The 26,154-nt window shown below is 37.8% G+C and overlaps 1 protein-coding gene across 6 annotated transcripts in view; it reads left to right on the top strand.

The window, feature by feature from the left end:
• Positions 1 to 26,154, top strand: part of EPS15 (epidermal growth factor receptor pathway substrate 15) — a 113,395-nt gene that overhangs the window by 70,838 nt on the left and 16,403 nt on the right. For all 6 annotated transcript variants that reach the window (XM_045584592.1, XM_036447245.2, XM_036447246.2 and 3 more), the window contains 7 exons: positions 7,133 to 7,294; positions 7,684 to 7,881; positions 14,791 to 14,994; positions 17,291 to 17,407; positions 17,614 to 17,704; positions 18,659 to 18,694; positions 20,963 to 21,099. In XM_045584592.1, the coding sequence (XP_045440548.1) occupies positions 7,133 to 7,294; positions 7,684 to 7,881; positions 14,791 to 14,994; positions 17,291 to 17,407; positions 17,614 to 17,704; positions 18,659 to 18,694; positions 20,963 to 21,099 (945 nt within the window). The remainder of the gene's footprint in view (positions 1 to 7,132; positions 7,295 to 7,683; positions 7,882 to 14,790; positions 14,995 to 17,290; positions 17,408 to 17,613; positions 17,705 to 18,658; positions 18,695 to 20,962; positions 21,100 to 26,154) is intronic.

The raw sequence follows: 26,154 nt of genomic DNA, 5'->3' as shown, positions 1-26,154 counted from the left end.
CAAATATGTAATACCTTAATCAAAAAAGAAATTTTTGAAAAAGAATGAAATAAATGTTACATGAAGAAAATGCAAGGTAAAAAATGTGTAACTTCTATAGCTGTACAACACAATATGGAAACAACTCTCAGATACACTGGAAAGGGAATGATGAATAAGAAAGTAACTCTAATTTAAACAAAATTAATGAAAAAATGTTTTGGGGAGAAAGAATAAAATAGACTCTAACTACAGAGGTATTGACAAATGTCTTCTGTCACTCACTTGACGGGATGACATTTGATAGTGCTGAGGTAATGCACTGATTCAGCAGAAGATTTTCCCGAACAGTTATCTATCATAATGGAAAGAGAAAATTATCCTAGTTTAGTGGAAGATACTGTTTGCTAGGAGTACCTGCCACTGTCCTAGTCATGGGAGGAGGGAGATATGTATTTGCTGCGTTTACTTAGTCTCAGGATAAGCAAATCTGTACCAAAATAAAATAGCCAAATATATCTGGATACTGATATTGCTGTGGAAATTATAATTTTTGACATTTCTTGATTATAAAAGTAATATGAAAAAAAGTAATGTTCAGAGTAATCTTATAAAATATAGAAAAATCAATAAAAAGAAAAACTTCACAACTTCACATTCGAGAGAGAACCATTAACATTTTTGCTGTATTTTCTATGAATATACATAAATGGCTTTATATTTATGTTGTCTTTGTGTTCAGCTTTTTAAGAATTAGCATTATGTCCTAGACATTTTCTTATATAAACCTTTCAAGTTAAATTTTATTTTTATTAGATTTACAGTAAAAGTAGAGATCAAGTTATATCTAGTTATAAATACTATATATCATTACATATGTGAATTCCAATGTTTTTCTTTGGAGTTTAGGAGAGAATGGGAAATTAGACTAGAAGGGAGAGATCTGAGGATGGAAATAGTTAACATATTTTTTCTATTCCTGCCTTTGAACATTTTTTAAAATATATTTTTATTGATTTCAGAGAGGAAGGGAGAGGGAGAGAGAGAAACATCAATGATGAGAAAGAATCATTGATCAGCTGCCTCCTGCATGCCCCTGACTGGGGATTGAACCCACAACCTCTGCATGTGCCCTGACCAGGAATTGAACCAGTGACTTCCTAGTTCATATGTCAACATTCAACCACTGAGCCACGCCATTGAACATTTTTAATTAAAGGAAAAGAAAAAAAATTTTTTCTCCCACTATTCTTTTTTTTTTTTTTAGAATAGAAACATCGGTCAGCTGCCTCCAAGATACATGCAATAAAGATACATGCCCTTGCCTGGAATCGAACCTGGGACACTTGAGTCCGCAGGCCGAGGCTCTATCCACTGAGCCAAACCAGTCAGGGCTCTCCCAGTAGTCTTAAAGACTGCTTTTTAGGCCAGCATATCTTTATGTACAAACTATATGACATGTATTTTACTATATATCTGTAATATGTATAATAATACAATAAGGCATTCAAAATGAGTGGCATTTTTAAAAAAATACTTAATTATAAGACTTTTTCAAACTATTATAGTTACTCAAGCTACTATGTTGAAGTGAAGCAGTTATTCTGCCTTCCTAAAGAGTAAGAATAGCCCATTATATAATGTATAAACTTAAATATATAAATTTAAAACCAAGAAAGGTATATGCTACAGTGGCATGCTAAAGCAGTAAAGATTTTTTCCACATAATGGAAATTTTAAATGTCAGATGAATCTTAATCTACACACTATAAAAATCATGAATAGAAATTTTAAGTATTTTAACCTAACAAAGGGCATTTTGTCATTAGATTAGTTTGAGGATAGTATTAATATTTAGCCATAGGTTGAATAGAGAGTGCAACTTTTCACAGTATGTTAAAAGATCAAGTCCTTTCTTTCTGTCAACCTCAGGCACACTTCCTAGTTCCTCCCAGTTACTAAAATCCTTAAGATAGTTATCAATCATTTCTTAATTATTCTTTGGAATGTGCTAGGCATTGCATTAGATTGTGGAAACTCAAAGAAAGATGAGGGGTTGGCTCTGTCCTTCAGCAATCTTACCTGATAATAGACAAACATGTAAATTGACCATACGTCCACTATGCCTTCTTTAGAGGTGCTCTCGGTTGTCACTGGATTGTTTTCTTTGTTGGCCTGTCTCCTAAGATCTTGATGCTTGGCAGCACCTGGGACTCTTTCCTCTGCTGATCTGATGTCACATCGCTGCCACTAAGCTTCACCTTCTTCAGACTCCTTGGTGATTGACAGAGTCTGGGACTCCTCACCTTGTTGATCTGATTCTGGTTATCTCCATGAGGCTCCAAAAGTCAGAGTTGGAGAACACTATATTCAAGGATCGTGCGTAGGGCCTCCTCGGGCTGAAAGCAGGCTCAGAACAGGATGGGACTGGTTCTGTTCTGTGGTGGGAAGTCAGTTCAGTTGTTCCACCTGATCATCACTTTGACTTCCAGAACTGCCTGAGCCCTCTCCCTCGGCAAATCTGACTCTGCTTCCCTCTAATTAAGGCGGTTACTTCCAGGTTCCCAGATTTGGAAATGAGGGGGGAGGGTTACTTATCCTGACAGCCCTGCAAAGGGTCTCCCAGGAATGACATCAGGATTAAAGTGGGATTCTAAGGGGATCACACTATTCTGTGGTGGGTGGACTCCTCAGCCCTCATTCATGAAGGTTTTCATCTCGGATCCTGACTGTGTGCTCAAAGAAAAATTTTAAAGAGAGCAGAATGATAATTATAATTCAGATTTAGTTAGGTGGCAGAGAAAAAATAAGATGAAAAGCAATTATAAAAAGCATTTTTAGTGTTTTATTTAATCACAGAAGCATCTACATTTACAGTCATACCTCATTTTATTATGCTTTATAGTTTTTTTGTTTATAATTTGAAGGTTTGTAGCAACCCTGCCTTGAGCAATTCTATTGGTGCCATTTTTCCAAGTTCAGATGATGGTTAGAATTTTTTAGCAATAAAGTATTTTTGAATTAAGGTATACACATTATTAGGAGATAATGCTGTTGTACACTTAATAGAGTATAGTAGTAACATAACTTTTATATGCACTGAGAAACCTAAATAAATAAATAAATAAATGATGTGACTTGTTTTATTGCAATATTTGCTTTATTGCAGTTGTCTGAACCAAACCTGCAATATTTTCAGTTATACCTGTATTTGAAAAATAGTGGCACACATGTGTGAGACATTTAGTTTAGTATAAAGCATAGTGGTTAAAAGCTGATTCTGGACCTACTTTGAATCCATCACTTGCTAACAAACTTTGAGCAAGTTATTTGCTTGTGTATGCCTCCGTTTTCTCATCTGTAAAATGAATAATAATTGTACCTACCTTTGTAGATCTGTCATATAGGTTATAAATTAGTTACTATACATAAAAAGCCTGGAAGAGTACCTAGCACATTGTAAGCACTATTGAAAGTGTTTGCGGGAGATTAAAAATGGCAATGGAGTAAGGGGAAGCTACACTGACACTCTCCCAGGACCAAACTGAAAATACAAATAAAATACTGAAAAAACCACCCTGAAAAATAAACTTAAGACTAGCTGGAGAGAACCCTGATAACCAAGGATGGAAAGTGGAGACCACATAGAGAATGGTAGGAAGTGTGGAGGCACAAAAGAGCCAGCCAGGATTCCACAGACAGCAGCTGAATATCTGGAGGGATTTCTCCGCCATGAGGAGTTCACATTGAGAACTCTGGAGTCTAAACCCCAATCCAGAGAACCAGAACTGAGAAAGGATCCCCACAGAACATCTGGCTGTGAAAAGCAACAGGGTTGCTGTGTGCCAGCCAGAGATGCCTGGATATACAGGTACCTTCTTAAAAGGCCAATGCACAAAATTTCAGTGCAGCCACTTACCTTGGGCTCCAGCACAGGGAGGGCCAAGTGGACTGGAGCTGTGTGAGGAGAGTCCAGAGTTGGGGGCTCTAGAGTTGAGCTCAGAAGACAGTCACTCAGTTTTCCTGTGCTGAGTCATTCCCTCATGCTACAGGGAATTTCTTTCTCTGGTGAACCTTTGCTATCCAGAAGGTTTTTGACTGGGGAGAAGACAGTTGCCCCCACCTTGTTGGAAGCCCTCTTGCACAACCCTATGGTCTATAGCCTGAGACAAATTACATCTCTGAGAATAACAGACTTCAGACCGAGGTGGATCTCTAGAGGCTTTGAGTCTTTGCCTAATTTCCTTCTGGGGTTGGGGCTAGGAAAAGCAGAGCCTGCTGTACATCTTGGTCCTTTCCAAAAGCACCCAGCCCCAGCAGAGGGAGCCACAAACTGTGGATTGCTGATAGCTCCAAAGAGAGGACCAGGGCCAGTCAGAAACAGCATCTGACATTGTCCTGCATTAGAGACTGGGAGTTGTAGCAGACCTACCTAATACATAGACACAAATAGGCAGACAAAGAAACAACCCCCAAATGAAAGAACAAGAGAATTCTCCAGAAGAAGAGGTAAACGACATGGATAAGAAATTTATTAGGTACAGAGTTTAGAATAATGATGTCAAAGATGCTCAACAGCATGAGAAAAGATATACTACTATGAAAAAAGACTAGTCAAAATAAAGAATGACATAGCACTAATAAATAATACATTGAAAGGAATACACGGCAGATTTGGGAAAGCCAGGGATCAGATCAGTGAATTAGAAAACAGGTCAGGAAAAAATCAGAGAACCAAAAAGAAAAAAAGTTAAGAAAACAGGACAGCCGAAACCGGTTTGGCTCAGTGGATAGATCGTTGGCCTGCAGACTGAAAGGTCCCAGTTTTGATTCTGGTCAAGGGCATGTACCTTGGTTGTGGACACATCCCCAGTAGGGGTTGTGCAAGAGGCAGCTGATCGATGATTCTCTCTCATCGATGTTTCTAACTCTATCCCTCTCTCTTCCTCTCTGTAAAAAAAATCAATAAAATATATTTAAAAACAAAAAACAGGAGGACAGTTTAAGGGAGCTGTGGGACAACATGAAATGTAACAATATTTGCATAATGGGTGTGCCAGAAGAAGAAAGTGAGCTAGGGATAGAGAACGTGTTTGAAGAAAAAACATAACCCAGTTATATGCTGTCTGCAAGAGGCCCACCTCAGAACAAAAGACTCACACAAAATGAGAGTGAAGGGATATAAAACATTTTTCCATGGAAATGGAAAAAAAGCTGGGGGAGCAATACTCATCTGACAAAATAGACTTCAAAATGAATGCCATCACAAGAGACCACACAGGTCACTACATAATGCTAAAGGGATTGATCCAACAAGAGGATTTAACCTGATAAGTATATATGCACCCAATATAGGAGCACCTAAATACATAAAAAAAACTTCTAGAATTTGACAGCAATATAGTCACAGAAGGGAACTTAACACCCTGCTGACCTCACTGGCTAGATCTCCCAGGCAAAAATTTAACAAGGAGACAGTGACTCTAAATGACACACTGCATCAGTTGGATTTAATTGACATTTATAGAACATTTCAGCTCAGTAAGTTGCAAAATATACATTTTCAATGACCCATGTTAGGACACAAAATAAGACTGAAATAACATCAATCATTTTAGATCACAATGGAATGAGATTAGAAATCAAATACAATAAAAACACTCAAAAACATTCAAACACATGGAAGCTAAATAGCAAGTTATTAAACAAGGAATGGGTTATCAATGAAGTCAAGAAAGAAATAAAAAACTTGCAAACAAATGAAAACACACACAAACAAAATATCTGGGACACAGCCAAAGCATTCCTAAGAGGGAAGTTCATAGCACTACAGGCCCACCTTAAAAAAAAAAAGAAAGAAAGAAAGAAAAATTAATAAATTATTTGATCCTACAACTTAAAGAATTAGAAAGGATAACAAGTTAGGCAAATTTTATGGTATACAAATTATACCTTTTGGCATATGGGATGATGCTCAACCAACTGAGCCACATTGATCAGGGTTTGTAAATTATACCTTAATAAAGTTTTAAAAAATAATTATTTTATGCCAACACAGATGAGTCTTGAAAATATGCTAAGCAATAAAGAAGCCAGTCACAAAAATCACATATTATATGATCTCATTTGGACTGACCAAGAGGGAAATGGGAGTGACTTGCTAATATTTGGGAGGGTGTTTTTTTGAGGTGATGAAAATGTTCTAAAATTATTTTGATGGTGATGGTTGCACAATTGTGTAAATATACTAAAAACAATTGAATTGTATACTTTAAATGGGTGGATTATGTGGCATGTGAGTTATCTCAATAAAACTGTTACGGGAAGTAAATAAAATTATATGCTATATGTGAAGGAGAATTAGAGGTAGGGAGGACTGTAGTAGTGGTAGGCCTGAGGAAGGCCTCACTGAGTAATAGTTGAGCAAAAAAAGTGAAAGAGATGAGAGACTGAGCCATATAGATTCTTGGGGGAGGAACTTTCTAGGAAAAGGTGATAATCAGTGAAAGATCTTGAGAAGAGAGCATTTCTGGCATGTTTGAGGAACAACAGTGAGGTCTGTATGGCTGAAATTGAGCAAGCAAGAAAGAGAGCAGTAGGAAATGAAGTTGAGAGAAGGAGGGATCATGTAAGGCTATTGTAAGCACTTTGGTTTTTACTGTGAGGGAGATGGGGAGACGGTGTAGAGTTTTGAGTAGAGGAATGACATCATCTGACATAGATTTTTAACAATGGCTGCGGTACTGAAAATAAACTGATGGACTGGAGCTGAGATGTTAGAGAAAGAGAAGATCAAAGATGATGACATATTTTTTGGCCAGGCAAACTGAAAAGGAGGGCGAAGATTGATAATGAGGCAGATTTGGGGGCTGGGGATGGCGGATGCCAGGAGTTTTTGACATGTTTGTGAAAGTCATCAGACATCCAAGGGCAGATTTGAGTAAGCAAATCGGATGTCTAAGTCTGGAATCTAGGGAAGAGGTCCTCAAGTAAAGATTGTATTTAAAGCTACGAGTCCTCCAATCCCTCAATATAATATACTTAATACGATAATATTTTATTTTCTTTCCCTTAAATAGGCTCTTAAATATTGTTGGCTTAATCTTCCCCTGCCTCCAAAGAAAATAAATATGTTTCTTTTCTTGTATTTTAGGATCTTCAAGATGAAGTTCAAAGGGAGAGTACTAACCTGCAAAATCTCCAGGCCCAGAAACAGCAAGTACAGGAACTCCTCGATGGGCTGGATGAGCAGAAAGCCCAGCTGGAGGAACAACTCCTGGAAGTCAGAAAGAAATGCTCTGAGGAGGCCCAACTGGTAAAGACTAGCCATTTACTGCTGTGTATTTACACCTTAGTTGCTTTCCCTGGCTTAAAATGGAAGCATTCTCTGTTTCTTGTTGCTGTCATTAGGTGGCAATCTCTAATCAACATCATGCACATGAAGGAAATGGAACTTAGTTCACTCAGAAATTACAGGCCTTCCTTAGGGAAAATAGGGCAATTAATGTACTATTTTTCCAAATTTTATTTAGAAGTATGTACCTGTGCCTTTTAACTATTTATTCCCTAATTGTCTTTTCTATCAAATGTTTACATTTAAAAATACCAAAATAGTAAACTAAACAAATAAATGTATTGTATTATGGAACATTTTAATGACATCTCTTTTTTTTATTCCTCTTCTCATTCACCTCCATATTATAGATCTCATCCCTGAAAGCTGAATTAACTAGTCAAGAATCGCAGATCTCCACTTATGAAGAAGAGCTGGCCAAAGCTAGGGAAGAGCTGAGTCGCCTGCAGCAAGAAACAACAGAATTGGAGGAGTGTGTGGAGTCAGGGAAGGCCCAGCTGGGACCTCTTCAGCAGCAACTGCAAGATTCACAGCAAGAAATTAGTTCAGTAAGTCTTTGTAGCTGCAAGAAATATGAGAAATATGCTCAGATGGGCCCTCACCTATCCTTGTAGTAAATACTTTCTCAACTTATGCTCTTTTCTCTCTCTGCCTAGTTTATTATTCATTTTTCAATAATTTCATACAAACAGGTTTCTTGTCACCTGTCATAAATTGTAAACTTTCATTTTGTACATGTGATAATAATAATTAGAGTCATGGTTAAGATGTACTTTAAGTGCTGGCTCTGCCACTTATTATCTGAATCACTTTAGCATCAGGTTCCTCATCTTTAAAATTGGAGAATTAATAATACCTCTGCCTCTCAGGGCTGCTGTGAGGATTAAATGAAGCAAAACCTGTGAGACATTTTATCATAGTGTTTGATACATAGATGCTAAGTGTTGGGTGTTTTTATAAATAACTAGAAGCCCAGCGCTTGAAATCGCAAGGCCCTGCCCACCCGAGTGTGCCCATACCCCTGCCCACCCGTGTCAGTCTTTGGTGGTTAGGGCATTAGGGCCATGGGCTCTTTATATATATAGATAACCCAGTATCTTGTGATTCTAATTTTGAAGTCAGTCTTGCTTATGTGGCAACTTTTAATTTTTAAAATAGAAAACTGGTTTTTATATAGATAAATGTGCAGTGTTGTGGTGAGTTCAGCATATAGATCCTTTGCTTTGTTATTTCTAGGCCTTTCTAAATGGAGAATATTTTATGTAATGATAGTATGATGGTTAGATAGGAGCATAGAGATCATGTAGCTATTAACTTAAAAATAAAAGGAAGGGTCTTTCGAAATGAGAGGCAAAAAACAAACAAACAAGGATTTATTTGAGATTAATAAGTATAGCTTATTTGGGACACACTAGGCAGAAACCCATATCATGTTTTTATGAGTAGAAGGGGGACAATTACATTGATTAAAGGAAGACATTTCTGTTGGTTCAGATAAATACAACATAGTGATCTTAATTCTAATTTTTTTTTAAATTGATTTTGTACAGAGAGGAAGGGAGAGAGATAGAGAGTTAGAAACATCGATGAGAGAGAGTCATCAATCAGCTGCCTCTTGCACACCCCCTACTGGGGATATGCCCGCAACCAAGGTAGTACATGTCCTTGACCGGAATCGAACCTGGGACCCCTTAGTCCCCAAGCTGACGCTCTATCCACTGAGCCAAACCGGTCTCGGCTTAATTCTAAATTTTTTTTGTTTATTTTTTTTAATTGTTGACACTATTACAAATCCCATTTTCTCCACCTTTGCCCAATTCCACCCAGTTCCCACCACCTCCTCCCCTTAAACATTTTTAATTTTCAGTCAAACAGTCATAATATCTGTTTTTGTGTTTGTGTGTGTTTTGTTTTTTGTTTGTATGTTTGTTTTTGTTTTTTCATTTGCAGTTTTTTGTGACACAGTGTTGCCCTAGACCCAGTCCAAAAGTTATTTTGCCATGTTTTTTGGTCATTCTTTGTTTGTTTGTTTTTTGTTGTTTTGTTTTGTTTTTTGTTAATCTTCACCTGAGGATATTTTTTCCCATTGATTTTAGAGAGGGAGGGAGGCAGAGAGAGAAGAGAATGAAAGAGAGAAACATATTAGAGAGAGACATCGATTGGTTGCCTCCTACACCTGCCCCCAACTGGTGTCCAGGGATCAAACCTGCAACCCAGGAATCAAACCCGAGATCCTTTGGTGTATGGTGACACTCTGACCACAGAGCCACACCCCTGTTTTAACATTCCAAAAATTTGAGTCATAAGATGTACAAAGCAGTACCTCTGGCATGACAGCTCTAGTTCCGTTTATTTATTTGGACATAGCCTATTCCTTTTATTTTGAATTTGAACAAACTATAACTATATTGTGTTAGGGTCGCCGAAGGAAGTACACAAGAGGCTGATAGTAGTAAAGATTTATAAATTTATTGGGTCAAGTGGAAACCAAATTGGCTGAGCTCCAAAATGGTGCTAGCATTCAGGGACGGTGAATCACAGATTTTAAAGGACTCTAGGTGAGCTTTTTCAGTGGGGAATTTTCTGGGCAGGTCCAGATCCTGGGCAAATTCAGAGGGTAAAGTTACTGCTCTTAGCAAATGGAATGTGGTCTAAGCCAAAGGGAATGTTGGTTATAAAATGATCTAATGGTCAGTTTCCCAGGGGAGGGGATATCGATTCTATTATTTGACAAGACCTAACATAATGTTTTTGAGATTCATCCATCTTGTAACATGTATCAACATTGTATTCCATTGAATGTTCATAGGTATTTTGTTTATTCCTTCCAAGTTAATGAACATTTGGAGTCTTCCTACTTTGGGGCTATCCTATATAATAAAAGCCCAGCAACCATAACATCCAGAACGACCACTCAACCTGTCGCTATGAGGTGCATTGACTACCTCTTAGTCCGTCCCGTCCCGTCCCGTGTGTGTGTGTGTGTGTGTGTGTGTGTGTGTGTGTGTGTCCCCGGCCCACAGGCTCAGATTGCAGCATGGCGAACAGAACCCGGGGAACCGGGTGGGTGGTGGCGGGGCAGAACTGGGGAGAGGCGAGTGGGCAAAAGGCAGACCTCTTGGTCCCTCCCCCTGGCCCACAGGCTCTGATCGATTTGTGGTGGTGGGGGGCACAGGACGAGACTGGCGAATGGGCAGAAGATGGCCCTGATCACAGGCTAGGCCTAGGAACCCTATCTGTACATGATTTAATGCGCTGGGCATCTAATCCTATGTAATAAAGAGGTAATATGCAAATTGACCTCATGTCCTCATCTTTATTTCTTACCTAGTACTTACAGCAGGAAAAAAAGCAAAGAACCTCTGACCTTAAATTTCTTGTGGTTTTATGATGTATGCTGCTTTTATACTATACAAGTATTTTAAAGGTGTTTTAATAGTTTATTGCACTTTCCTTGCACAATTTACAAAGAGCTTGTGTTGCATGACGTATTTTTTTTATATCACCTTAAGTTTACTAAGAGACTAAGGAAGAACACAGGCTTAGTGACAAGTGCATGAGAGAGCCAGACTCAAGAATGCTTAGTTCTGTTTAAGATTCTATGGTCTTGGATATAACCATAGGGAACAAACTGCCTTAAATAGAGTTAATAGGCTACTTACTACTTACTACTGCATCTATATGATGGGTATTATTTTAGTGTTAAGGTTTTAAATTGTTGATGGCAAGGTTGCAGTAGGTATGGAAATTGATTAAATGGTCATGATAAAAAAAATCTAACAAGCCGGGACTGGTTTGGCTCAGTGGATAGAGTGTCGGCCTGCGGACTGAAAGGTCCCAGGTTCGATTCCAGTCAGGGGCATGTACCTTGGTTGCGGGCACATCCCCAGTTGGGGGTGTGCAAGAGGCAGCTGGTCGATGTTTCTCTCTCATCGATGTTTCTAGCTCTCTGTCCCTCTCAATTCCTCTCTGTGTAAAATCAATAAAATATATTTTTTTAAAAATCTAACAGGATAATATGCAAATTAGTCAGTCTGCCATCACACAAATTTTTTTAATGAAATAATAGAAAATATCAGAGTGCATTACATGTAGTAAGGTTAAGTATTCATGAAATTTGTTTCACCACTGTATAAGCATATATATGTATGTGAAGTCATGTATAAACTATGTATGATTATATATGTGTCTATATTATATACTAGGGGCCTGGTGCACAAAATTCGTGCACTTGCAGGAGGTCCCCTCAGCCTGGCCTGTGCCCTCTTGCAGTTCAGGAACCCTTGGGGGATGTCTCCCACAGGGAGCAGATCTAAGCCATAAGTTGGTCATCGTTAGCACTTCTGCAAAGGCCGGGTAGGCTCCTGCACTGCTGCTGCACTCACTAGCTGTGGACCCAGCTTCTGGCTGAGTGGTGCACCTCCTGTGGGAGCACACTGACCACCAGGGGGCAGTTCCTGCATTTAGCATCTTTTCCCTGGTGGTCAGTACACATCATAGTGACTGGTCATTCCACTGTTGGATCAATTTGCATATTAGCCTTTTATTATATAGAATATGTTTATATTTATGTATACACTAGAGGTCCGATGCACAAAATTCATGCCACGATAGGCCTTCCTTCCCCTGGCTGCTGGCACCAGCTTCCCTCTAGCACCCAGGACCTAGGCTTCCCTCTGGCCGCCAGCATGCACCCAGGACTTGGATTTTCCTTGCAGCCCTGGCTTAGTCTGGAAGGTCTTCCAGAAGGATGTCTAGTCTATTAGCATATTATACTTTTATTATTATAGATATATCCTCAGAGACACCCAAATAAATACATATATATTTACTGAGCTAGAATGTAAAATATATTTCTTTCTATGGATTAAAGTTTAAAAAAAATTATAAGCCACTGTTCTTTAGCACTAGCAACATACAAGGCACATATATGCTGTGTGTTACAAATGTGTAGTATAAAAATTGGTAAATATATATATGCTTCCTGATGCCCACTGTTTAAATTTATATGCGCAATACTAGTGTTCATTAAGTGAACATATATTAAGCACTTACAGTGTGCATCATTGGAGGTACAAAGTTGATACCAAAAGCTGTGGTCTCAAAACAACAACAACAAAAAGTGTGGTCTCTATCCTCAAAGAGCTAAAGGTCTTAAACTTTTAAAAGATGGGTGAATTATTGGAATAGGAACAGGAAAAATCTGCTATAGTAGTAGGAAATGCAGTGTGCTAGGAACTTTTACACACATTTTTACACGTTATTTACGTAGTCCTTTACATTTCACAGAGTTCTTTGCTTCATATAAACAAGGATTATTATTCCCTTCTGGATTAAGGAACAGACTTGGAGAGGTTACTCTGACTAAGATCGCCTAACTGGAAATTGACAGAGCTGGATTTACATCTGTCTACCAATCCAAAATCATCTTTCGCAGGGTTATGATCCCCAAAGATCTATGGTAAATTACAGATTTCAAATTGAGCAACTTAAAAACCTTATGGGGAAAAGAAGGCTACATGAACAGAGCCTGGATTTATGAAATGTCAGTGGGTCATTTTTATATTTGCTAAAAGCAAAAAGCAAAAAGTATAAATACAGGGTAATTTAATGTCATTTAAAATAAATATACTTTATGAAAAATTAGAATATTCCTTTTCACTCAGAAACATTTTTTTATTCTGCCTTCTCAACCGGGCCTCTAGTATATAATATAGACACATATATAATCATATATAGTTTATACATGACTTCACATATACATATATGCTTATATAGTGGTGAAACAAATTTCATGAATACTTATCCTTACTAATGTAATGCACTCTGATGTTTTCTATTCTTTCATTAAAAATATTTTTATATTTGCTAAAAGCAAAAAGCATAAATAAAGGGAATTTTAATGTCATTTGAAATAATTATACTTTATGAAAAATTAGAATATTCCTTTTCACTCAGAAACATTTTTTTATTCTGCCTTTAAGATATTTGTAAATTCTTGCCGAAACCGGTTTGACTCAGTGGTAGAGCGTCGGTCTGCGGACTGAAAGGTCCCAGGTTCGATTCCGGTCAAGGGCATGTACATTGGTTGCGGGCACATCCCCGGTAGGGGGTGTGCAAGAGGCAGCTGCTCAATGTTTCTCTCTATTTCTCTCCCTTCCCCCTCTCTGTAAAATATCAATAAATATATATATATATTTTTTAAAAGATATTTGTAAATTCTTTAAAGATGTTACCCTGTTTCCCCGAAAATAAGACTGTCTTATATTAATTTTTCTCCCAAAGTTGCGCTAGGTCTTATTTTCAAGGGATGTCTTATCTTTCCATGTGCTAGGTCTTATTTTCAGAGGATGTCTTATTTTCGGGAAACATGATAGTATAAATAAGCATTTTTTCTTGCCAGTAGCCCCAACATTTGTGTGTGTGTGTATTAAAATTTATTGTGTCCCACTTTGTCCCAAGAATATAAAGTCACTTGGATGTTGGGATAAAAAAAACTTCGAGTGCCTTTTTATTTTTTATTTTTTTTTTTTTATTGATTTTGTACAGAGAGGAAGGGAGAGAGATAGAGAGTTAGAAACATCGATGAGAGAGAGTCATCGATCAGCTGCCTCTTGCACACCCCCCACTGGGGATATACTCACAACCAAGGTACATGCCCCTGACCGGAATCGAACCCAGGACCTTTCAGTCCCCAAGCCGACGCTCTATCCATTGAGCCAAACCGGTTTCGGCTCGAGTGCCTTTTATTTAGCATATTTACCTAGCTTAGATTTGCAGGGTTTGGGAACACCCTACCTGAGTGTCATAAAAGGCCCATGAAATCATTTGGTCTGCCCCTGCCAAGGCATGAGGAGTGAGTTAATTAAAATTTTTACCAAATATAATAGGGTAATTTTTAAGATAATCATTTTGTATGGCCTACGAATGATGATAAATATTGAAATGGCCTTTGGCAGAAAAACTGTGCCCCACCTCTGATTTAGAGACTACTTCCTGGAGCTCTAGCCCATTAATAAGAAATTCCAAAGCTCATACTACCTTTGTCTACACTCCTCTCCTTCCCAACATGAGTATGGATGGGTCCAAAACCTCATGTACTCATGTACTCATGTCCAAAACCTCATGTTCCTCAACTTTCTTTATCTCTTCTAATGCTTCACTACAAAATGTTCTCTAGCTCTGTCACTTTGCGCTCTTTTTCCCATTACCCTGACCCTTCTTCTAATTATAGCCTAGGTCTGCCAGTATGCAAATATTTGAGTTAAAATTCTTAGAGCTTTCAAAATCCATATGTTTTGGAATTTCAAGAAGTGAATTACATCATGCATCATTCCCAGCCTATTCTCCTTATAGAAGCAAATGTGTCTTTGACCAAGTCTAGGTGTATAGCCATATTTACATTGCATGTCCTTCTGGTAACAAATTCTGTTTGTCCTTCTATTTTGTGTTGACAGATACAAATGAAATTGATGGAAATGAAAGAGCTGGAAAACCATAATAACCAATTAAATTGGTGCAGCAGCCCACACGGCATTCTTGTAAATGGCACCACGGATTATTGCAGCCTCAGTACCAGTAGCAGTGAAACAGCCAACCTGAATGAACACGCTGAAGGCCCGAGCAACATAGAGTCTGAGCCCATACACCAGGAGTCTCCGGTGAGCCTGATAGTTCCCTAACCCTCAAAATCAACTTAAGGAAAAAGAAATTGATTCAGAGCAAAGTTTTGTTGATATCAGACCTGATACAACTATGTGGCCTGGCCTTATCTGAGGACAATTTGAGATTTTCTTTTTTTGAGAGGCAGAGTGGGAACTAATCCAACAGTTCTAAGAGTTTTAATAATTTTAAAACATAATTTAACTTGTCTATTTGTATATATGTTTTCAAAACAGTAGCTCTGTAGGTAATAACTTTTAGAAATCGTTTTTAAATATTCTCACCCAGAGCTGAAAGTAATGCTTCATTTCCTAATGTTGAGGACAGTTGTTTACCAGTTATTTAGAGAGCACTGAGTGTGTGCAGGAGTACTGCTGTGTGCCCTAGCCAGTTTGGCTAAGTAGATAGAACGTCAGCCTGCAGACCGAAGGGTCCCAGGTTCAATTCTGGTCAAGAACACATGCCTGGATTGCGGGCTCGGTCCAACGTGCAGGAGGCAGCCAATCAATGATTCTCTCGTCTCATTGGTGTTTCTATCTCTTCCTTTCTCTTCCTCTCTGAAATCAATTAAAAAAAAAAAATAGGGTACTGCTGTGTTATGTGTGAGAGCTACAGAGAAAAAAGGCAAAGGAACTCTGCCTTCAAGCAGCACAGTCTAGTAATGTAACACTGTGTGAAAGGGCTGTGACAAAGGAGGCATGGGATGTTCAGCATGGAGGGGGCTCAGAGAAGATGTTGTAGGAAAACTTCACAAGTGGCCTTCAAAGTGAGAAAGGGGTTCGTAAGCAAAAGAGGTGGTACATTCCTGGTAGAGAGAGCAGCATTAGCATCAGGTCAGTGGTTAGAGTGTCTTCCCACTCACCCAAGGCTGAGGGTTCCATTCCCAGTCAAGAGCACATACCTGGGTTGCAGTTCAATCCCTGGCCCTGGTTTGGGGCACACGTGGGAGGCATCCAATCAATGTGTCTCTTTCACATCAATGTTTCTCTCCTACCCTTCCTCACTCTAAAAATCAATGGAAAAATGTCCTTGAATGAGGATTTTTAAAAAGAAGAAATTTGAATTTATTTTGAAGCATTGGAGAATTTATCATACAAAAGTAGGTAGACATTTAAGAATTTTAAGCAAGAAGTAACAGGGTTAAACTTAGCTTTTAGGAAATGTGAAAAGTGGTTTGGAGAGTGGGATTGGACACATATTATTCTCTCTCATCGACGTTTCTAGCTCTCTATCTCTCTCCCTTCCTCTCTGTAAAATATCAATAAAATATATTTAAAAAAAAAAAAAAAAAGACTGTTGGGAAATGATCTATGTTAGAGTTGCTTTAGTCTAAATTAAGCAGTAAGAGATATAAAATTAACACTTGATTTTGTTTAGACAGTACAATGTTAGACATATTATAGAATTTTCTTTTAAGCACAAAAGGTAAAATTACTAGGTTATTCTTCAAAGATATAAAGTGGTGTTAAATGGAGATTGCCCTTGCCACTTTTTTTTTTTAATCTCACCCAAGGAGTGAAGACATTTTTCCATTGATTTTTAGAGAGAGTGGAAGGGACGAGAGAGAGAGAGAGAGAGAGAGAGAAAGAGAGAGAGAGAGAGAATATGAATGAGAGGAAAGAGATCAGAGACCCATCAATTGGTTGCCTCCCACCTGACTAGGGACGTGGATTAAACCTGCAACTGAGGTATGTGCCCTTGACTGAGAATTGAACCCGAGACCCTTCAGTCCGTGTGCTGACACACTAACCACTGAGCTACTGGCCAGGGCATTAAGCTTTATTATCTACTATTATAAATCCAGAAAGCAATGGGAAACCATTGGAGAGTTAAGATCAGATATGTGTTTTAAATCTATTAATTTGATTATTATAAGGAAAGATAAATTGGAAAGTTACTATAATAATTGGATAAGAAATTATATAAATGATTGATAGTGATAGTGAGGATGAAAAAGAAGGGAAGAATCTGAGAAAAACGTAGGTGGTAGATACTGTAAAAGATAGAATCTAACTGAGGGATGACCAAAGGGATATGGTTAAAGAAGACCTCAGTGTCATATCTGCTTGGTGATACCATTTTCCCAAGAAAGATTATGGAGAATAATCTTTCAGTGAATATTTCAGTGATTCAGTGAATCACTGAATATTTCAGTGAATCACTGAATATTTCAGTCATTCAGTGAATATTATCTGCTTGTCTTTTTATTTTCTAGTAATTTTGGGGTTTTCTTTGTCATTTTCTCTGCCAAATAGAAAATACATTGTTAGTTCATGTGGCATTAATATTTTGTAGGTAAGAAGTAGTCCTGAAACACTGCCTTGTGGTGTGACTGATGAAATCGAAGTGGTGACTGCAACTGTTAATGAAAACGTTTGTCCTGAATTTAACAGTGACAGCCATTCAAAAGAGGTAAAAAATAATTGTATAAGTAAATGCTCCTTATTGGTGGTTTCCTGTATATTAAGGAAAGAGAAAAATGTGTTAAATGAACTTTATGCTACAGAAATATTTGTTATATTACCATCAGTAGATTTTTCAAAGCATGTTATTTTAAAATGTTACCTTTTAAAACTTTGATTCCTAAAAATGTTTTTCTTATTTAAAATTATTTTTAGGAAGACCCATTTACTGTAGAATCGGGTTCCCTGACAGATCCAGTTGCAGATACAAACTTGGATTTTTTCCAGTCTGATCCTTTTGTTGGCAGTAAGTACTCTAATATTTATATTATAGACTTATATTTAAAAAAAAAGGCTTTTAAATATATAAACTGTATAAGAATTAGGGCTTCAATTTTGAGAGCCTATTTGTTATAACAAAGGTAGAGTGGAGAGTAAGGTTTTATATGCTCAGATTTTAGTATTTGTCATCTTTTCGCAACATCTTTAAATTCTGGGGCTAAGCCTTTGATTATGTTTTAGAAACTTCTGAATAAGAGTCTATTTCTTCTTCAGAATAGGGATCAGAAGGAAAGATAATGAGCACTCTTAAGTCAATAAGCAATTATTTACTAAAAGTGCCAATATCATTCTTTTAAAGTAATGGAAGCTATAGTAGTATACCGATCCCTGCCCTTAAAGTTCCTACAGTCTTATAGAAGAAACATAAGTTTAATAAATTAAACTATTTTAAATACTACTTATCTTAAAGCTCTTTCTGCATTTTATTTCTAAAATCACCTTGTGAAACTGATAGGTCAATTTATATCGGTTTTACAGATGGCAGACTGATCTCATACCGCCGTGACTCAAAGCGTGACTGGTTTAGAGTCATGGCGTAATCTGTCTAGTGGTGATGGTAACACTCATTCCCTACTGTTGTGAAGAGGAGAGATTTTGTTAGTAAAATTCTTGCTGTCATGCCTGTCTTTTCTCATCCTTCTATAACTTGTGATCAAGAGATAAGTATAGTTGTCTATGATTCAAATTTGCCTCTCTTATGAGGTGTGTTGGTATTCTACCTTTACTCTTTATTATTTTACATGTTTCCTAAAGGTGGATGCCATTCACTGTTTTGTTTACTTTGAGGTGGAATTAATAAAACAAATATTGCTTTGTGCTTTTGTTTTAAAGTTTTAAAGTACTTCCGGCACTGATCCTTTAAGTAATGGTGCCACATAGTGAATATCATTTTGATTTCTGCTTATTTATTTTATCACAGGTGATCCTTTCAAGGATGATCCTTTTGGGAAAATTGGTCAGTATATTATAAATTTATGTTGTATTTAGGAATGAGGGATCCTAATGGGTAGTTATAGGAAATGGACTTCCTTTTTTATTTAGTTTTGAAATTTATCTAAGGTCTCACTAAGATGTGTGTGCCTGGTATTTTTAGAGAGAAAGAGGTAGATTCTTGTGAATTTACTTAACTGTTAGCTACCGTATACTTTTAAAAAAATGACATTAGTGTTTATACTTTGATGCTTTTAGTAATATTTAACTGATTTCTCCTTATTAGTCAAGGATTAGGGAAGTATAATGAGTTACACTACAGGGCTTAGAACTTTCGTTTTACACTACTCCAGTGAATGGAGGAAAAGGAAATATCTTTGGTTTGGTTTTATTTTGTTTTGTTAATCCTCACCGGAGGTTATTTTTCTTTTGATTTTTAGAAAGAATGGAAGGGAGGGAGAGAGACCGAGAGAGAGAAAATTGATGAGAGAGAGAGAGAGAGAGAGAGAGAGAGAGAGAGAGAGAGATTGATTGGTTGCCTCTCGAGATTGATTGGTTGCCTCTCGCACAGTCCCTAACTGGGACCTGGGATAGAGACTGCAACCAAGATATGTGCCCTTGACCAGAATTGAACCCAGGACCCTTTGGCCCAAGAGCTGACGCTCCAACCACTGAGCAAAACCAGCTAGGGCAAAAAGAAACATCTTAAAGATTTACTAAATGTCAGGTTTTTTAAGATATTCTTTTTTTAAGAAAATATATATTTTTATTGACTTCAGAGAGGAAGAGAGAGTATAGAAACAGCCATGATGAAAGAGAATCATCGGTTGGCTGTCTCCATGTCTCCTATTGGGGATCCAGTCTACAGGCCAATGCTCTAACCACTGAGCAAAACCAATTAGGGCAAGATATTATTTTTTTTAAGTATGTTTTTATTGATTTGAGGGAGAGAGAAACATCAAGGAGAGAGAAATATTGATCTGCTGCCTTCTGCATGCCCCCTGCTGGAGATTGAGCCCACAACCTGGGCATGTGCCATGGCCAGAATCAAACCAGTAACCTCTTGGTTCATGGGATGACACTCAACCAACTTAGCCACACTAGCCATGCTTTAACATACTCTTTTTCTGGGATTTTGCATTAGAATTAAGCCAATCATTTGTACCATTTAGTTTTGCTTTGCGAACCTGTTCCAAATATTGGCTGTTACCCTTGAGCTAGAGAAAGACATTGAAAAGTTTTTGTTGTTTTAGTTAATGATAGCATAAGTTAAGGGTCTTAAAATGGGATCCCTTGAAATTATATGCTAGTTCTAAAAAATAAGTTTATTGCCGAAACCGGTTTGGCTCAATGGATAGAGCGTCGGCTTGAGGACTGAAAGGTCCCGGGTTCAATTCCGGTCAGGGGCATGTACCTTGGTTGCGGGCACATTCCCAGTAGGGGGTGTGCAAGAGGCAGCTGATTGATGACTCTCTCTCATCGATGTTTCTAACTCTCTGTCTCTCTCCCTCCCTCTCTGTACAAAATCAATAAAATATATTTTTAAAAAATAAATAAATAACTTTATTATGTAAAAGTCTCTTACCTTTTGCTGTGGTTGGGTGGCTCAATTGGGTTCAAGAGTTGTCTTATACACCAAAATGTTGCTGGTTTGATTCCCAGTCAGGGCACATATCAAAGTTCTGTATTCAGTCCCTGGTTGGGGTATATACAGGAGGCAACTGATCGATGTTGCTCTCTCATATCAATGTTTCCTCCTCTCTTCCTCTCTCTCTCAAATCAATAAACATACCCTCTGGTGAGGATTTTTTTTTTAAGGACACTTACCTTTTATCAAAATCATTATGGAATTTCTAGTCCCCCCTCCTTCAATTAGAAGCACCCCCAATTAGAACCAACTTAGAGGAATTAGTAGAACCTAGCATACAGGAAACATTTGTATGTCAAGTGTTGGAATTATTGGTGTGCTTTGGGTGAATGGTGAACAAGTAGGAAAGAATATTAATTAAAGCTGTTTAACTAGATGGGACTGTCTATACCTTTTTTTAAAGATCAATAGTTATAATAGAAAGTACCTAACTTAGATTCTGTAGGAGTTCAAAATGGGGATGGGAAGGAGGGGACATCTGTTAATACTTTCAACAATAAAGATAAATTTTAAAAAAATAAAGCATTTTGACTGATAGAAAAAATAACAGAATATCTTCTTATTACTGCAGTTGTCATGCCTTCACTTGACAGGAAATTCAGTGAAATAGTTTTTTAGTCTCATAATAATGCTGTATTTTCTTAGATCCATTTGGAGGTGATCCTTTCAAAGGTTCAGATCCATTTGCATCTGACAGTTTCTTCAAACAATCTTCTACCGACCCCTTTGTCACTTCCGGTACTGACCCTTTCAGTGCAGCCAGCAATAGCAGTATTACATCGGTAAGTGGGAGGATTAAAAACTATTAAATGGGTAACAAGTGTTGTGAGTTTCTTGCAATATACAGGGGAAAGAATCCTGTTTTAGGTTATTTCTGATGGGCCATGTAGGATTTTTAGTTTCATTCAGTCCATCTAGTTTTTGGTTCAGAGCTTGATCACCCACTGAAATTAACTGGGATAAACTTATATCATCCAAAAATCAAGTCTGCTCTTCAAAGGACCAAATATCCCATTGGGGATCAATATATGTAAAAGCCTAAGCAACTGTTATGACAGGATGACTGGAATGAACAGAATTACCGGTCACTATGACGCCCACTGACCACCAGGCTGCAGATGCTCAATGCAGGAACTGCCCCTAGCCCACAGGCCTCGATCACAGATGGGGCCTGCTGGGCGACTTCCCAGTTCCTCCCCCTGGCCAGCAGGTCCCGGTCACCCAGTTGGGGCTGGGTCCCTGGGCTGGGACGGGAATCTAAGGTTGGGTAGTGGCAGACACAGTACCTTTCCCAGGCTGAGGGTTGAGGGTTGGCTCCCTCCTCGGGGCCAGTGGCCATCCTCCTGGTCCCTACCCCTGGGTGGCAGGCCCCGATCACCCGATCAGGACTGGGCTCAGGCTTATATGGAGAACCGGGGTTGGGTGGTGGCAGATTCGGGCAGCAAGGGAAGGAGGAGGCGGGAAACCTGATTGGCCCTGATCACCAGCCAGGCCCAGGGACCCAATCCATACACAAATTTTGTGAATTGGGCCTCTAATATTACAAAAAATTATTAGAAATCCATATACCAATCTTAAAACACATTGTGGATGGATCATAAGAATTCTCGTGTTTTCATGATACACAGTGTTTTACAAAGTATCATACTTGAAAAAGATGTTAGCTTGTAAGAACATGTAATAAATAACTTCAAAATGCAATGGGTATTTAATTTTAAAGTGTGACTGTAACATTTATATAAAACATTTTTTGTACTCATTCAATAGAAACTTATCTTGCCACTGGGTAAAACTAGCAATAAAACTACTGGTCTGCAATGTGTTAAGTAAAGGTTTTTAGAAATGTTTGATATGCATTATTGAAATAAAGAAAATCAATTTAAAGAACAACATTAATGTTTTAGAAAAATAAAATAATTGTTATTTTATAGACACAGCTGGAATGTTAGTCTGACAAAGAAGTACAAATTCAGTAAATGATAGTTTTGAGAACATATATAGTACAACAATCACTATTTAATAACCACGTACTATGATCAGATATTTCTGTGTGCTTTACATTCCTAATCTTCACATCAACCTTGCAAAGTAGTTGTTGATGTGTCTACTTTAAGAACAAGAACACTGGGATTCAGAAAAATTAACTTAGCACAGCCATGGTTATACAACTAAGTGGTTTATCTTCTGGAGGCTTTGAAAACAAAATCTTTATATCATAGGTAATTAAACATATTTAAAAAAGAATAATGCAATTAAATATTCTAACAAACTTTTATGTAGCTATTGTTTAGTTTCAATAATTATGAGTAATTTTGGAGTTGTAAAACAATTATTTGGAGACTTGTTTTTTTTGAGGCAGGTTTTTCATGTTTATGAGTAAACCAGACCCAGAAAGGATGAGTTGAGTGACAGGCATTTGAAGCAACAATTTTGTCTTTCAGTACTCTTAGATTAAGAATACTTCTTGAAGCCCTAGCCAGGTTGGCTCAGTGGATAGAGCATTGGCCTGTGGACCGAGAGGATACATGCCTCGATTGCAGACTCCTCTCCAGCCCAGGCTTTGGTCAGGGTTCTTGTAGAAGGCAACCAATCTATGTCTTTCTCTCACATCAGTATTTCTCTCTGCCTTTTCCTTTCTCTCCCACTCCCTCTAAAAAAAATCAATGAAAAAATATCCTCAGGTGAGGACTAAAAAAAGAAAAAGAGATATCCTAAGAAAAACCTCTTAATCACAGTATGGTAACTACCAAAGGAAAGAAGGGGTGGAGAGAGGTAAAAGAGGATAAAAGAGTGGGGAAAGGTAAATGGTGACAGGAGACTTGACTTTGGGTGAGGAGGACAATAATATATACAGATGATATATTATGGAATTATATAATTGAGTCCTATATCATTTTATTAATGTCACCTCAATAAATTCAATAAAAATGTTAAAAAAGGAAAATACTTTCTTACAAGAGTACTTGATTGTTTTAAAGATAATAGACTTTGGTGTTCTTGAATTGCTTCCTTACTGTATTTGGTAAGGAACTACTAGTATTTGGCCAACAACTGGTATTTTCCATTGATGTAAAACTGAGAAAATGCCTCTGTAACTGAATATTTGTGGTTTCCACAGGCTACTGGATACTGTGTTTTTCTGTAACACATAGTTTGCAGTGTGGACCCACTTGCCAGATTCTTCTTAAATTGGCTGTAACCTGAATTCTTTCCCTCTCACCTTATTCTACCCTCTCATTCTTCACTTGTATCATTTAAAGAACAAAAAAACCAAGTCAGCTTTTACCAATTTAAAAATAAACAAATTTCTCCTGTTCCTCTATACTGGGAAAATATTTCTGCCACTTATTCTTACTTTTCCTCTTTTCTCCCCAGATTTCTAAAGAAGCTTGTACTTGCTCTTAATATATCTCCATTAAAAACAAAACAAAACAAAAAACAAATTGATAATAATAGCTGGTTATCTAATCTTTTCTATATGCCAGGCATGGTGCAAAGTTCTTTTCTTGTGTTATCTTATTTAATCTTCACAATTCGAACTTCCGGTCTCCCAGTCAAACTCCTGAGGATACACTTTGTATATTAGCCATATATATATACACACACACACACACACACATACATATATGTATACACACACATATATATGTATACACACACACACACACACACACACACACACACACACACATACACTAGAGGCCCAGTGCACAACATTCATGCACTCATGGCGCAGGGGGAGTCGCTCAGCCCAGCCTGCACCTTGTTGTAGTCCGGGAGCCTTTGGGGGGATGTCCAACTGATGGCTTAAGCTGGGAGTCAGACACCTTAGTGCTGTTGCAGCGGCCCGAGAGGCTCCCACCACCGCCGCTGTGCTCACCAGCTGTAGCCTGGCTTTTGGCTGAGCAACGCTCCCCGTGTGGGAGCGCATTGACCACCAGGAGGCAGCTCCTGTGTTGAGCATCTGTGAGCATCTGTTCCCGGTGGTCAGTGTACGTCATAGTGACCAGTCGTTCTGCCATTCAGTCAATTTGCACTTTACCCTTTTATTAGGTAGGATTATTATATAAGATAGATGGGCTGCACATCCATCTTGTTTCCCTTGCTAGCCTGTTGCCCTTTTAGGGTGATTGCACAGTGTTCGGTGAAGGAATAGAAAATTAAACCTGGCATGCATGTAGGCATGCTTTTTCCATTTCTCTCTGTAATAGTATACAAAACTAACAAGCTACTATTAAAAACATGCCTGGTTTTTTCCTCCCTCAAAGTCAAGAGAAGGGCACTAATAGTTGGTGATTTAAGTTATCATGCCAGTGACTGTCTCAAACCAATATTTTATAATTATATTAGGAATCATGGAAATATATTTCCTTTACAGACTAGCTTAATTTTTTTCTTTGATGGCTATTCATTATTTAGCAGATATAATCAACATATAAGCTAATGTGCTAGTTTTATAAATAATGTCATTGGCATCAGTTAAAATAAGTACTGTCATTTTCAATTCCAAACCTGCATTAGTAATAATTATTTCTGCTAGTAGTTTTTTTTTTTAATATATTTTATTGACTTTTTACAGAGAGGAAGGGAGAGTGATAGAGAGCTAGAAACATTGATGAAAGGGAATCATCGATCAGCTGCCTCTTGCACACCCCCTACTGGGGATGTACCCACAACCAAGCTACATACCCTTGACCTGAATTGAACCTGGGACCCTTCAGTCCGCAAGCTGACGCTCTATCCACTGAGCCAAACCGGTTTCGGCTCTGCTAAGTAGTTTTAATGGGTCCTCTTTTATAAACAGAGAATATAAGTCTCAGCATTACTTTTCTCTTTTCAACTATACTTGTTTTACTTGGGAATTTATAAATTGAGCTCTGCATTATCCTTTGACACCCAGTTATAATATCCAATTTCTTGATGATTAGAAATAGATGACATTGATAGCCAGAATCAGAGTAGAAAGTAAATATTGCAAAACTCTTTTCATGCCCCTTTTACTGCTGAGGCTTTTGGATGACCTCTTAAAAAGAGCCTGATGCCAGGAAAAAAAAGTTCAGTTGTCTTCCTAAATACACAATTAGTTTGACTATGATTAAAAATTAAATTAAAGTGTGAAGACAACTGGCTTCTGGTAAAGTCCTCACTCACCCTTGCTACTTGGTACAAAGTTTTACATGGCATATTTAAAAGTGGCAGGATCTTTTTAACAGATACCCCCCTTCTTCTCCTCTCCCCCTCTCCCTTCCCCTTACTCTCTCCTTCTCCCTCTCTCTCTCCCTCCCCTTCTCCCTCCCTCTCCCTCTCCTTCTCCCTTTTCCTCTCCTTTTCCCCCTCCTTTCCTATGCCCAGTACACAAGTCCATATTTTCTTTAAAGGGAAGAATGCTAAACTATTTTTAGATGACAAATAGAAAATGGAAATCTAGGATTTTCTGTTATTAAGTACTAGGATATTTAAGAGAATAGTATATATATCCTAAATGCAGTATGTCATCCTGAAATAAGAAAAGGACATTAATGGAAAAACTGGTAAAATCCAAATAAAAATCTATAGTTTATAGTTTTGTACCAGTATTAATTCTTCAGTTTTAATAGCTATACCATGATTATATGAGATATTACCATTAGAGGAACCTGGGTAAAGGGATTATGGGAGCTTTGTATTATCCTTACAGCTGTTCTAGAAATCTAAAATTACTTCAAAATAGAAAGTTAAAATAGTGTGCATCTATACATGTGTCAAAGTTATGAAGAAAAAAGGAATGAATACTACCAAAGTCAACTTAATAATTACCTCTACAGGTAATTGGCATAGGGATTGGAGAAGAACACATG

This window comes from Pipistrellus kuhlii, unplaced genomic scaffold, assembly GCF_014108245.1.
Source record: "Pipistrellus kuhlii isolate mPipKuh1 unplaced genomic scaffold, mPipKuh1.p scaffold_m20_p_2, whole genome shotgun sequence".
Taxonomy (NCBI): domain Eukaryota; kingdom Metazoa; phylum Chordata; class Mammalia; order Chiroptera; family Vespertilionidae; genus Pipistrellus; species Pipistrellus kuhlii.
This window is presented reverse-complemented; position numbering and strand designations above follow the sequence as displayed.